At 37.7% G+C, this 15,400-nt stretch overlaps 1 protein-coding gene across 4 annotated transcripts in view; it reads right to left on the bottom strand.

Annotated features, from left to right (window-relative positions):
* Positions 1 to 15,400, bottom strand: part of PCNX2 (pecanex 2) — a 150,946-nt gene that overhangs the window by 62,557 nt on the left and 72,989 nt on the right. For all 4 annotated transcript variants that reach the window (XR_012055122.1, XM_072927114.1, XM_030268277.4 and 1 more), the window contains 2 exons: positions 12,579 to 12,720; positions 8,921 to 9,098 (listed from right to left, as the gene is read on the bottom strand). Coding sequence is in view for 3 of the 4 variants with exons in the window: in XM_072927114.1 (XP_072783215.1) it covers positions 8,921 to 9,098; positions 12,579 to 12,720 (320 nt within the window). In the remaining variant the exon portion in view is untranslated. The remainder of the gene's footprint in view (positions 1 to 8,920; positions 9,099 to 12,578; positions 12,721 to 15,400) is intronic.

Below are 15,400 nucleotides of genomic sequence, written 5' to 3'. Positions count from 1 at the left end.
TTCTGTGGTTCTGTGAAACACACAAAATATCCCCAGTAGAGTCATGTTTGAATGAGGGTGAGGTGTAACAGTGCTAGATACAAAGTATTTTTTTGCACCTTCATCTAGTGACGGTGAAAAAAAATAGTCTCTGGTGAATTTTAACCCTCTTTTCATAACCACTTCCTTAAACATATATAAAAGATTAATTTTTATCTAAGACTTCTGCATCTCAGTTTAGAATGATTTATAAAAGAATATTTGTATTAAGCCTTATTAAGTCGTCAGTGTTTTCTACAGATCAATAAGCAGAAACTATTATGTATTGATATACTATTTATAATATATAATGATATATTAGTTAGAGGGCATAAAAGTACTAATATTCCTAGATATCTTTATGCATGTGGCGGTTTTATACAGTAAACTGTTTTTAAAGGCTTTGATAAAGACTTTAAATTATCAGCATGTTTGGTGAATTTAAACCAGCACTACTGTCAAGCAAAAGTGAAGAACATGCATCTGTCTTTCATGTTCCTTTTATGGGGACACACATTTTGTCTTAATCATCCTTAAGTCTTCTATGAGTTCTGAAGTCTCTACAGACTTCTGGTGCACCAGTGAGCATTACACAAAGTAAAGGCAAAGACTCATCTTCCCAGGATTTTCTTTAAATCTGGTTATTCTTACTTAACCAAATTTAGGTACCATTGCAAACAAATTTAATGGAAATTAGTTAACATACATGAAAAACATTTGTGGAGTCTGAAACATCACTAAAATGGTATCTCCTTTTCTCAGTTTGGTAGATTTTAATGAACTAGGCAGAGGTTAACACCTGAATTTAAATGACTCAATGTGCAATGGAGACTATGCAATGCTCTCAGCTTTTGGCGGCCCTTCTACGTGTTTGGCATCTGTTGGAATTCTGTGTGGGCAGAATTCTTGGCAATTCTGGGACTAAATAATGCATAAACATTAACATTCTCTTGTTAAGTTTGATTTTTTCTGTGTCTTAACAAAAAACGTGTATATATACATATACACACACATAGGTTTTAAACAAAAATAACGATTATATATATATGTTTCGCTTATGCTATATAGAGCATAGCTATATGCTCTACATGCAACACAAATTGAGATTTAAAAAGTTAAGTGCAGAAAGAAATTATTTCATTTGAACAGGTATTTCTTTATATTCCTCCTTAGATTCCTTCTGTGACCTTGAGATGATTTGAACTGAGACTCTGAGAGGAGTATTTGCTTCTTCATGTTAAGCTAATTCTGATCAAGTGGAAACTCCAGCTTTCAGAATTAAATTCTAATACCTACTGGTATATTTTTATTTTCTTTTTGGAATATCAATAAAAATGAATATACATCAAGAGGGAAAAGCTCTAAGTATGTATGCATTTAAGGACATTAAATTAAACTTGGTGGAATAATTTTATTATTGTTCATGGCTTTACTTTGCAAATCATTGACTTTTGGGTTTTTATTTAATACCATTTTAACAAACTTCGCTTAAGAAATCCTGTAAAACAAGATTTTCTGGAGCATTAAAAACCTTTACTAAAGGTTTTTAATGCTTACATCTTAAGTCATTGTGACATTCTATGGCGTATTTGGACAGCTGTGTTTGAACCTACAACAAATACTTTCTAGGATGTCTTTATCTGCACATGCTTGAAGACCCTTGAAGCCTTTATAAAGAGGGCTCCAAAATCATTGTCTAATGCAATACATACAAGAGAATTAAAATATAATCAGTCCAAGTCTCTGATATCAAAGCTTGGAGGAAAGAATATATTCCTCAAGCACAACACTGATCACTAAACAGTGACACTGTAGAAAACAGGCATGTTTTAAGCAGTTTGAGCAGCAAGCCTTGAAACCCTTACAATTGAAGTTAAATGTTAGCCAGATGTAATTATGGTAAGGATTATGACAATAAGATGATGATAAAACCTAACAGAGCCCTGGATCTGCTCATGGCAGATGCTGCTTCTTCCTACATTGTCAGCTGATAGCAAGAGCTCAGGGAAGGAACCTATGGCACTGTAAAAAAACAGACTCACATATACTCCAAGGTGGGCAAAAAGGACAAGATCAGAGCTCATCAGCTTAATATGAAGAGGGCCAGACAAACAAAATAAATCAGTGCAGCTCTGAGTGCATTCATTAGAAGCACTGATTCAGGCATTTACAGGACAGCCTTCACAGGCATGGATTCTGCCAATACTGCATCTTCCCATAAATTTCCTTTTCAAAAGGATTGGGCCCATGCAAACCTCATGTAGGTAAACAAAGCCAAGTGAAAGGTCCTGCACCTGGGCTGGGGCAATCCCAAGCACAAATACAGGCTGCTCAGAGAATGGATAAGAGAGCAGCCCTGTCAGAAGGACTTGGGGGGTGCTGGTGGACGAGAGGCTGGACATGACCCAGCCTTGGGCACTCCCAGCCCAAAAACCAAACATGTCCTGGGCTGCATCCAAAGCAGCGTGGGCAGCAGGGCCAGGGAGGGCATTCTACCCCTCTGCTCTGCCCTGGTGAGACCTCACCAGGAACCCTGCATCGGCCTCTGGGGTGCCCAGCCCAAGAAAGACGTGAAGATGTTAGAGTGGGTCCAGAGGATGGTCAGAGGAATGGAGTGCCTCTCCTATGAAGAAAAGGCTGAGAGAGTTGGGGCTGTTCAGCCTGGTGAAGAGAGGGCTCCAGGAAGACTTTAAAGCAGCCTTCCTGTACCGAAAAGAGACCTACAAAAGAGCTGGAGAGAGGGGCTTTTTATAGGGGACTGAAGTGATAGGAGATGGGGGAATGGTTTTAACTAAAAGAGGTTTAGATAAAGCATTTGGAAGAAATTCTTCACCAGGAGGGTGGTAAGGCACTGGAACAGGTTGCCCGGAGAAGCTGTGGATGCCCCATCCATGGAAGTGTTCAAGTTCAGGTTGGACGGGGCTTTGAGCAACCTGCTCTGGTAGAAGGTGTCCCTGCTCATAGCAGGGGAGTTGGAACTCGATATTTAAAGTCCCTTCCAACCCAAGCCATTCTAACATTCTGTGCTAAAAGTGGGCATAAGAAAAAACACCAAGTTTGCAGTACTCCCAATTTTTCTTTCAGTGCCTGTATAAACACAGACAGAACAGGCCTCTATCAGCATGAATGCACATGAGCATAGACCTCAGTGCATACTGAGCCATACTGACCCAGGGAGTGGGTGTACATCTCCCTGAACCCCAAAATGCATTTGCCCCATTCTAGAGAAAATTAAAAAAAAAAAAAAAAAAAAAAAGAGAGAGAAAATGTAAATTGGGAATAGTGTAATGAATGAAGTCTGACAAAGGGGTCAGTGACAGAAGGCTGAATGAAAATTCAATTAAACCATTCCTCCAATATTAAGAGGAAACATGAACTGTACAGTGCCCTAGAGTTAAGGAGTCTATGGAAAATACCACTGGGATTATCCTGTCAAATATCAGATGTAGCCTTGGGTATTTTACTCAGCAGAAAGTGTCTTAAAAGGGTTTATATGCCAGATATTAAAAGTTGAGGAAACAGCTGTGAGCCAAGAGGGTATAGATGATTAAGACATTGGGTTTCAGTATGCACGAATGGCAAGGAATGGATTAAAATATGAATTAACGACTTAGACCCAGAAGCTTTGAAGTGAAACATCAGATTTAGAGAAGGATAAAAAATCAGAAGAGGAAAGGAAAAAGAGTGAGGCTTTTGAATTATAAGTCGCACCTAAATCAATGAGACATGCCAGCTAACCAAGAGTTTTATTGCCACAAAGGCAATAAAAAGATCCAATAGGTTAATTACTTGACTTCAACAAAGCACCAAGAAGGTCAATGCACTTGGCAGCACTTTCTCATAAATGAAGGAAAACAAGATGACACACAATTTCTTTCCTGTCCAAGGGATTGTGTTGCAGATGTTTAAAGTTAAGCCCGATCAACAAAGGTCTGCCAGGTTGCTACAAACTGGCTGCACTAGTTGGATCTACTTTGACAAAGATCATCTTTCATAAACGTGGTCTTGGATACTATATGAGAAAGAAGTATACAGAAAGACAAAAAATTCTTATAAAAACGTGGATTCCTTTTTAGCTGGAAAATGTATTCTGGGAAACAAGAAAAAATATCAAACAGGGAAATTGTATATTTAAGTGAGCTCAGCAGGAATAAGAGTACTTAGGCAAATAAATTCAGTGTTAATGAAGGCAAATTTAACAAGCTCTGCTTCTTTGATTATTTTGCCTTATGCATGAAGACAAATTCAGAACCCTCAGAAGATTTGATGATAAGAAAATACAAGGTGATTTCATATTTTTGTATTGCTAATTAGTTCACATACACACACAAATTAGGAGACCATTAAACTACGTGACAGTAACATATAAGACAACGAAAGAGCTAAGAAGTTGTAGGCCTGTACATTAGAAGGTTAATGGCACTTGGGCTTATCATTCCCATTCAGATCTGTATGGTAGATGAGCGTGTAAGCTAGGGATGCCTCACTCTTTAGGGCTTAAAGGAAGCTGCAGAGATTTGTCAAAAACCCATATTCCAAAGTACAAGTATAATTTCTCAGTTGTGCTGTAGAGATGAAAAAGTTGCTGGTAAGAGTCAGTTTAGCAGCATGCTCCCAGTAGTGAAGGGACTGGAAAGAACCTCCTGCTAGGCTTTTGTAGTAGCCGGGGCATACTACAACACAGGAGCATCCACAGCCACAGTACAGAGGTTTTTGCTGTCTTTGTTCCTTCAGCTCAACATCAACTCTGCTTGAGGTTCCAAAAGCAGTTCAGGGAGATACTATGACTCCTTCCCACCAGCAAAATTTAGAGGTTGCCTGTGGCACTGGATGAAACGGAAAATCACATTTTTAACAGAGCACAGCAAAAGAGTTGGGGACAAGTCTTGCTCTGAACATCCTTGTTAACATTCAGCCAGTTCCAAACTGATATTCCTGCTGTCTGAATGATTTGCAGTCACTTCTACTTCACACTTAAATACTGGTTCATTCTTGACCAGCTACTCCAGACACCCTTCAAAAGCATCTCAGACATCTGCCACAGAAGGCAGTGCTGGGTCCATTACTGTTTTACTTTTTGTTCGGTTTTATCACACTGAAGAAAAATGGACTGGATGAGCTATATCACTTAACCAACCATATGCTCGTCCTCTGATAGCTTTTGCATATGTTAGACCTTTTCCTCAGTTAAATATTATGTCAGTAGACAGCAAAAGAATGGAAGAAAGGTCCATCTTTTCATCAGTTCCAAATAAACTAATCAAACTATTTAATATTTCCACTGTTTGTTTTTTTTTTTACTCTATTACAAGAGTCTCAGATTTTTTTTCCTAGTGTTAAAGGTCTAGGAAGAAATCTCCTAAGTCCTATTATATATTCCATCTTTGCTATGCTTATGAAGAATGTATTCTCTGTTTTTTGTGTTTCCATTTTCAGTTAATATGAACATTCTTATTAACCTTTGCACTGGCATTATCTCCTAGAACATCCAGGGAGAACAACTGGCTCATTTGAAAAGTTTACATGTAGTCATGTAGACCAAGACTGTCTTGATTATCTGGTTTGACTTCCTGCAGAATATACATCACAGCATTACACCCACACATGTTGAATGAGTAACCACAAACTCTTAAAAGGCAATTCAGCTCTGATTCAAAGATTATAGACAACAGCAGTTTTGGACAAAAGATTCCCAGGTTGTAGTCAAGGACACAACTTGGTCTTGCTATGTGGAAAGTCTTAATTTAAGAAAGATGGAGAAGTCCTGTTTCACTTGAATTAAAAGCTGCAATCATTCTGAAAAACAAGTAAGAAAATATTTCCTAAATGTTTATCTTGCTGCCTTTCCAAGGCAATTTGAAATACATAATAGCACACTCTGCATATGCCTAAATCAACATTTAGTGTTTTCACATTGTGTAAATTGTCAAAATGTAAATAGCTAATCATTTTTTAAAAAGAATTGAATTAACTGTGTCACATTAGTAAGTTCTATGATGCTAAAAAGACAAAAAAAAAATTCTCAGGAAAAGAACTGAGTAGACTCTCTTGTTCTCTGTGTTACCTCAGTGTGGGTGTTGTGTTTAAGAGAGATGAAAATCTGCGAGCAGCAATTTGGACTTCCGTGTCCCAGCTTGCTCAGGGAGCAGTATGCTCATTTGGAGTTTCTGATTTGACTAAATTACATTAAATTAACACCACAATGGGGAAAACAAGGGAAGCATAATCAGGGAGCTATTTAGAAATAATCTACCAAACATTATTAGCAAAGTTTTATTCCATATAATCTGCGTCAAGAGTGACTAGTGTAGTTGTGAATGTCTGTTGAATTGAGATTCTTCCCCATCGCTTGGTAGAAGAAAAAATATTACCACCATGTTTTGAAAGCATGCAAAGCTTTTTATGGGGTAAGCTTGCTTAAAAATTGCCATCACTGTGACTAAGACAGCACTTCTAGTGTTCCCTAATTAAGAGAGTGGCAAACTGACATTTCCAAGGTGCAAACAAAAATCAGTCATGGCTGTGTAATAACCTCTGCATAGCTAAAGGTGACAGTAATAGACAGTATTTCAGATTTTGTTTGTATTTTAAAAAATAAGTGCAAACATAAAAATGACTGAAATACAGACAGAATCTGTGATGCAGCTTGCTTAGAGACCATAGTATGAAATAAACACATATCATCTTATCCTCAAGTGATCATATCCTTTACTGAAATTCCACAATGCTGAGCTAATTAAAGCTCAAATCTTAATTAGGGTAAAGAAAAGTTATGCCCTTTATGATTTGAAATTAAAAGGTATTTAATTGCTATCATCTGCAATGTGATTTTTCATATTGGAACTAATGATCATTGTGAAACTGTGCATGTGCTTTCGTAATATAAATAATTCAACCGTTTGACGTAGAATATTTAAATGGAACAAGGACAATTCCACTTGCTGAACTAATGACCCGCAAAATTTCAGATATTGTTAGATATGAAGATGGAAGATCAATGCTAAAACCACATTTTCAAAACATGTCTGCAGCACAGCCTTCAGTCTAGTAGAGCATAGTTATTTTAGCAAACATCTCTGCTTAATTTAATAAGCATCCTTCATTATCTCATTCTCATTGCTAACACTAGTCTTTCTACTGTGAACAGTAGCTTCAATCTACCCAAGTAACTGTAAAAAATCCTACTGAAAAGACTTCATATCTCTTTCTTACAAAAGTATGCAATAATTCACAGCAGTATTTTGTGATATGCTCAACATTTTCAAAATAATTAAATAGTGGAGCTTTCAATTCTGGCATGCTAATTTTTTGATCCTGTAAAGAGGTTTTTAGAGAATGAATTTTAGGACTAAGTAAACCATCATTCAGACATGGGACTTAGCAGTGATCAACTTCTCTGGAGACAAAAATTTACCCCTTTCTCTAGAGAACATGGTAATGAAACAAATACTGAAAAGTGGCATAATGCGAGCAAACCCTGCATCGCCTTCGCTGGTTATCTTTCAGTCTAAGCTAAGAAGCTTAAAGAAACTACTCTAGTCCTGTTTTAGGATCAGAGTATGGTGGAGTGGAGTCTTGTTAAAGCAGAGTTTTGTCTCATCTCTTCTAGTCCTCTTCCTCTGCCCTTCCTCCCCAGCCCTTGCTTTCTCACCCCAGCAGAGAGAAAGCAGAACAACAGTTCCGAGGGTGAAGGCTCGAAGCAGATGAAGCTTCTGCTGGAGTGTGGTCCAAGAGTTTAGCAAAAAGCAGGAGCTCAAGTTACCTCGCCAAGTTGTGACTCCTCCTTTCTCATCCTCTCTTACAGCAGCACAGGAATAAACCAGGAACAGTATTTAATTTCTCCTTCACTCTTTCCCTTAATGACTGGGAACTCCCAACATAACACCAAGTAACTGGACCCTTCCATCAGAAGCCTGAAACTTCCAGGTAGGCATAGACAGCAGTATGAGCTGATCCTCCTTGTGTAGAAGGGCTAAATATCTCCACAGCACATGCAGCAATCAATATGGAACCATGTCTTCTCTCACCAACTAAGGGATGCTAGCTGGATCATTCTCACACATATAGTAGGAATCTTTTAGGAAAAGAAACCTAGCAAAGAAGCCTGAGCAAAAAAAAAGCCCAAATAAAGCAAAGAAAGAAAACCCAAACACCTCACTCCAATTACCCCTGGATGAATACTTTCACATCTTCAGTACTTTCTCAGGTTATTTCAAAGTATCTGTTAAGCCTAATTCTTTCAGTAAAACACTAGATTCCAAATAAAGACAGGGTCTGACCTGACTGATGCAGAAAGGGTTTGGTAGTTTTTTAATAAACTCAACTGGAGCACACTTCAAGAGTTAACAATGTAATAGAGAGGAAGGAGCACTGAGGTTAAGGTTAAGGGCAGCATCACAAGGATAACAGACTGAAAATAGGAAAAGAAAAATGTTAAGGCTGACATTAGGAAAACATTTATTATCATGAGGGTGATTAGATAATGGAATAATTTCCCAAAGGAAGTTGTTGAGTCAACCACTAGAGGCATTCAAAGGAAACCGAGATAAAAACACCAGGCTATTGATCTGGAGGGCAGTCCTGCACTAATGACCCAAGAGGCTCTTTGAAACTCATTGAGGATTCTCCTCTTGAAAACAATTCTGAACTTTATATAGCAACACGTGAACAAAAAGTAGATGAAAAATATCACACAAAGCCAGAAACAACACTTAATCAAAGCCCTTTTTTTAAATTAACTGATTTTTTCCTCTAAATAATTTTCCTCTAAATAATTTCCTCAAATAATTTGAGTCTAGGTATGCATTTATTACTTCTAAAAAGTCCTAACATGTATTGATAAGCCAGGTGACACTGAAAGTATTTTTTTTCTCAAAGAAATTATAGGAGCTCTAAAACTTGCCTTATGAAACACAATGGACATCATGAAGAAATCCAGCAAGAAATTTTCTGAAATGTCTCTGTAGTCAAATCGGAAGAAGATCACAGTAAAGCTCAAAGTAACAAACTGATTAATAGGATTACAGAATGAGGAGCGGAGGAGTTTCATCCCAGCAACTGTTATCAGGATAATGTCACAGCTGTAAGAAAAGCAGAGAGAAAAACCTAATCAAGTAATATGGCATTATATTAAGAAGCTCTTAAATACAAATATCTGTACCAGATGTATTTTAGACTACTATGCATATCTAAATCTACATATTTATTAAAAGGATACAGAAGTAATATCAGAAATCACCACATTTAGTTTATGTATGTGAAATGTTGTATTTTTCCCTTATCATTATGACACATTTGTAAGTTGTAAAAAAGAGCAAACTCTGTACTAAAAAGAGTAGTAATGACTACTAAAACCCAAGAATTTAGACCAGACATTTTTATATCCCTCTTAAAATAAAATTTCAGTCCAGGAAATACCTTGGCGCTTTTATTAATACATTACTGTAATTTGAAAAAAAAAAATCCCTTAAACGCATTTTTTTTTTTAATTACAAGAAATTTCATCTGATGACAGAATTTATAATTTTACTTGTAATTTCATTATGTGCTGCCAAAATTCTGGATAGAAATACACATAGATGTGAAGTGTTTGAAATTCTTACCACTGTTCTTGATCAGAAAGTTGATTATTCTACATAATAATTCATCAGATGAAAAGAAATTACGTTGCACCTATGTGTTCCAAAATGTGGGGATTTCAATATACAATGAGTGAGAAAATAGGCCAGGCATTTGCAAAATGCATGGAAGGTTCATCCATGCATTTTCCTTCATCCTGCTGCTAACCAGGAGAATACCTGCTGCCATGACTGACGCTTGGCAGGCTAGAAAGCTCTCAACAGGTTTTCACCATCCTAGCAAGATTCCACTTTTCCAGGCTGATTTTATTTTATGTGGCATTTATTCATTTTTGTCTATCTCCCGTAATGCAGATGCAACTTTATTTTGAGTGCTGGTCATTCTAAAGGATCAGCAGGACATTACTGTCGGAATGAAACACCAAGCTGACCTTATTTTTCCACCTTGTCAAAGCTGTTCTTTTTAATTTGCCTCACATTTCTGAATGGAAAACCTAATGACTAAGCTAAATAGATTCTGAAGCCAACAGGAGCCATCCCAGCGTATCCTATACGAACCAGTTGTATTTCATCTGTATTTAATTTATCAGAAAGAAGAAAATTCTTGCAACATGGAGATTTTTTCACATGGAAACTTAGAAATGATAGAGCAAAAGGAAGACTTTTTTGTCACTGTGCCTGTTACCATGATAAAGCTTTCACCAAAAAATGACACTTTACAAAATAATACATTCAGAGATAACAAAAAATAATTTGCTCGTTAGTCCTTCTTTAAGAATACTGCCACACAAGCTGCTTTTCCTGGGGCCTTAACTCCTGGGAAAAGATTTAAGGGAGCGTGAGAAGAGGGGCTGATTTCCAGTGCCTCTTTGGCAGGTAACAGGGGCAGGCACTGTCAGCATGGGTCCTATTAATAACCAGCACATCAGGGTCTGGAAAGCTCAACTCCTGACTATAAAGGAGCTGTTCTGCCTCCTTAAGAAGCAAACTGCTGCAGTCCCTTAAATCACAAAGCAAGCTGAAGCTTCTTTAAAAGATAAATTCAATTTGAGGAAAACTTCAACATCAAATCCCACAAAATGTACCACCTCAGACACTTTCAGACACAGAGTGGGAGAGTGTCTTCCCTTCCCTACAGCATGATGCGGTCTGATTCTTGGGTGGTCCATAACTAAGGAATGTTCCAGCAACAGAAAACAGGTATTTATGCATTAAAACCCTCAGTAACACTGTATGTGGAAGTAGCAAGGAGAATCCAGGATGCCTCATGGGTTTACTGAGTTCAGAAAGAGGTGGGATATGAAGATGAATGCTTTGCGTGTGGCATTTGGATGGCAGCTGTAGGGAGAATGTATTAAAGAGGAGAGCCAGAGGAAAAGTGATCTTGGGAGTTTCATGCATAGACCAGAATTACAAGGAAAAGGAGAAAGCAGGTTTTACACAGGTGATCACATAGACACAAGGGGGATGGGGAAGGAAAGGACTGCTGTGGTATTCCCCCACAGGCCAAACAATCAGAGCCAGACAAATGTAATTACTTTCTTTAATCTCAAGACTTCTGGGGGTCTGACTCATTTCTTCTGAACACTTGAGGGAGGTGATACTTTAAAGTGCAATCTAGCTTGGAGGAATGACTATGTAAAAATAGCACCTTCCTAACCCTACATATTTGCTCCGTGCATGTATTCAGTCACGTCTGCTAGCTAGTAACAAATGGCATTCTGACTACTTTTAATTCTCCCAGCCTTGCAGAACTAGAGGGATAAGTGTGGATTCAGTGTCACACTGGACAATACATCTGAATTCTGGAAGCACCTTGGCTGTAGCATCTTCCAAGCGCCTGAGGGGAAAAAAGATCAGTAGGGAACTACAGAGGCTATCAATGAGTGACTGGTAAGAGTCTCTCTGACTGGTGAGAGTCTCTCAGGAAAAGTAGTTGTCTGGGAGAAATATGCAGAAAATTTGACTAATGCCCTAGCCCAAGTTTCAAACTAAAGAGGATGCCTAAAAGCAGGGGCTGCCTTTTCCTTATAGTTGTGTAGTTCCTAAAGCTGTGTTGCTCCTCGAGAGAGAAATAATTAAATCAACATGCAATTTTTACATCAAAGTTCTTTTATCTCATATTTGAAATTAAGAATCTGTATTATTTATGGATACCAAGGAACTCTCCCCCCACTCCCAGCAGTTTGTCTTGCTACTGGAACATTCCAAGGCTGTGTCTTTGTTTTATCATCTGCATCACTATCGTTCTGATAAAAAGACTGCAGAAACTCTGCTCACTGGGGATACTGCAGTCACTAAGCCTGCTGAATATCTGCAGTAGGCAAGCCACTGACTAAAATACTTACCATAAAAGGCTGTCTGCAAGGATCATACTGTGAGACCATGGATCAGCACCACCAGATCTGCTTAATATCTAAGACATCAGACTTCATCAAAACCTGCATCCCCACCTTTTTGAAACCACTCTTAATGCAGGACTACCCACCTTTCTACACTGTTTAATATTTCATTCAGCCTTAAAAGACTTGTGTGGTGAAGCCTCTCATAACTCCTTTGGGAGACTATGGCATAGTGTTAAAAATCCTCAGTTAGGAAATGTTTCCTGATATCCAGCCTAGATTTCTCATTTTCATCTGATTAATTCTAGTTACCCCACTGAGTTTATGCCCATCAAACACCTGCAGCCTGATATAGTGTGTCTTGCTTTTAATTGACATTTAGACCTTCCATATATATCTATACATAGCTCTTTAATCTTTTAATTTCAGTCTCTCTCACTGGAGACATATTTTAGTGTGCTAAGGTAGTTTTGCATTTTTCTTGCAGCAAAGCCAATGATTATTGTATTTTGAACTAATATGCATGAAAGCAAACTGTGACAAGATTACAGGCTTATTTAAAAACAAATTCCATTTCTCAGTCTTCAGTCTAAAACCAAATATTCTACTAATCACATGCTTTGAGTTATAATTTACTTACTGTGTACCAAGCTTCTTGTATTTACTAATTGAGAAAGCATCAATGGTGAGTGCATTCAGTATTATGGCTGGATATAAAATGTATTTCTCAAAGCACTGTAGCCACACATAAAGCCTTTCAAACCACATCAAATGAGCAGCATCTGAAATGGAAATTCAGATAACAGATCATGTTGTCAAATCATCAGCATTTTTTGCACTGGAGTACCATAGAAGACACGAGTTAGCTCACATTAATAAATATAGTCAACCAACTAATTTATGAAACAATGGAATTCATGATTTTTTGGCAATAGAGAAATCAGTTTGTCCTCTGAGTTTAGAGAGCATCTGTTTTGCTGCTTATAACTGCACTCCTGAGACACATTCAGAAACAATAAAAGATAGTACATAGATACTAGTTTTTGCATCATCCAATTATTTAATCAGTATATTAAATAGTACTCTCAGTGGATGTAATGACCCCAGAGAGGCCCTCTCCAGCTCTGGCACTGACCTGCTGAAAACCTCATTTGAAGTCTGTGCCTCTACTTCCCCATCTTATAGTAGCAAAACACTGTTCATCAGAATGTAAATTATCATTGACTTCGCTGATAAATGAAACAACCCCCTGAAATCTAATGACTGAAGAAATATCAGGAGCTAGAAACTGTCATAGATGTTTCCCAAAACACTTAAACAGACACTGTAACAAGTATCTGCCCTGATCACATCTCACATCATTCCTCTAAAGGAATAGTTTTTTCTTTTTTGCAGAAGACTTTTCTAACAATACTACAGTGCTTAATATGAGTATTAAAACAAGAACTGAATGCTCCGTGCAATTCAGCTGCTATGAGAACTTAGGTGAACTGAGTGCAGAAACACTTGTGCACAGACAAAAACAATGCCTTTTTCATCAAAGCTCAGCTAGACAAGGTTATTGGAAAAACAGTGAACACAAAAAGGCAGAACTTGGTATTAACTCAGAAATAAAAATGCCAGCTACTGAATCTGCAATAATCATCCCTGCGAAATGAAAACAATTATATGTAGAATACCCCCCTTTTCCATATGCACCTTTTCAATGACAAACAAGAGATACTGACTCAATAGATTTCTACATTCTACAGGCACAGCTGTATATTGCATAGGCTAAAACAAAGATCTAAAACCAATCCTTCTAAATTAGGCTGAAGTCATGTTTTGTCAGTACCTTAAGCAAAGGCAATGCTCTTGCAAAAATCCCCCTTCAGAAAATATAAACAACTTCTGTTTCTTGCTATAACAAAAATATTTCCTCATCATTACCTAAAGGCTACCTCCTAAAAGTTCATACACACAGCAAAACGCCCATTTTGGAACCTAGTTGTTCTTCCCCATTCCTCTTCCCTCCTCCTGAGCTCAAGAACTTCAGCCATGTCCAAAGCTGAGCTCTGTGCAAGAACTCAAGCTTCAGTAAAGAGAGAAGCATATACATAAACCAAATGGAAGGTAGGTGCAGGAGCAGAGAGAGGTCTGCTCAGACAATGGAGACAGAAAAAAGAACTCACACTCAGAAGGGGCCCCAGGGAATGCTTTAAAAATGGCTTACACAAACCTGTGGGGTACAAAAGCAGTAGTGGGGAGGAAGGAGAAGAAAAAATAGCCTAGTATATCAGGGTTTCTTTCTCATTTAGTCCTGCACTAATTTCTACACATCTCTATACCACAAACTCATACATCTTGACCTAAGCCTTTCATCCTGCAGCCAGCCATGGCAATGATAAGTAATAACTGAGTTACCTCACAGGGCATCACAAGAACTGGTCTGATAACTGCTATTCTATGGAACACCTTAACGTTTGAGGAGCTTATCCAAAGTCTATGCAACAAAGCCAGGAATAGACTTGTGGAATTGTCACAGCCAGTTGTCTGTCTAATTGCAAGTAGGCATTTGTCTTTCAATAGCACTACCCTTGTAAAAAAATAGATGAGAATTAAAATCTATGCAGTAAAAACTCCTCACAGACATCTTATTTTGTGTACTCATCCTGTCATTGCCTTTATCTGACAACTATGGGGTACTACTGTCCTTTTTCCAAGTTTCTCTTTCTATACAAAGAGAGAACATTTTAAAGTTTAGTTCCTACATTTTTATTACAGGACAAAAGAAAGAAGACAGCCCATCAGACATATCTATCAAAGGGATTACCTTTTCCACAGTCTGTCTCATCTCAGACATGATAAAAAACCTCTGCAGCAGCCTAAGGGGCTGAAATACATATATATATTTTTTTTTTTTTACTACCGTTTTTTAACACACAACACCAGCTACATTGCAATAATACTTAGACCCCAAAGTACAGTACACATATAAATGAGGACTGCAAAAGAAGTAAAAAAAGCCTGTTCCCCACAGTAGGCAGCATGAGAAATGCAGCTGGATCTCAAAGCAGAAGGAAACCAATCTGTGGAAATGAGTCCAGCAGGTCTCTATCTTCAACCTTTTCAAATGCTGAGTCACTGCATTTAGGAAAACAATATTTTTTTGACAAATGAAGACAGACTTAATCAGGACAAGGCAAAGAAATCCTACTGTGGTTTTTTATGATTAAGTGCTGAAACAAACAGTGCAACTTAGGTATTTATCAGAATTACTGGTTATCAGGGACAGGAAGTGCGGGACACTGTTTTCAGCTGGGCATGGTGCTTAATAATATTTACATTCTTTTATACCTTTCTTGGCATATTGCAATAAAAGTTAAAAAGCAACCTTCAATCAAGTCTCTGGGGTATTTTATTTATACCCAACCCTTGTTTGGAAAGTAAACATTTTGAAACGCATTTAAAAAAAAAACATAT

This window comes from Taeniopygia guttata, chromosome 3 (genome assembly GCF_048771995.1).
Source record: "Taeniopygia guttata chromosome 3, bTaeGut7.mat, whole genome shotgun sequence".
In the NCBI taxonomy this organism is placed as follows: domain Eukaryota; kingdom Metazoa; phylum Chordata; class Aves; order Passeriformes; family Estrildidae; genus Taeniopygia; species Taeniopygia guttata.
This window is presented reverse-complemented; position numbering and strand designations above follow the sequence as displayed.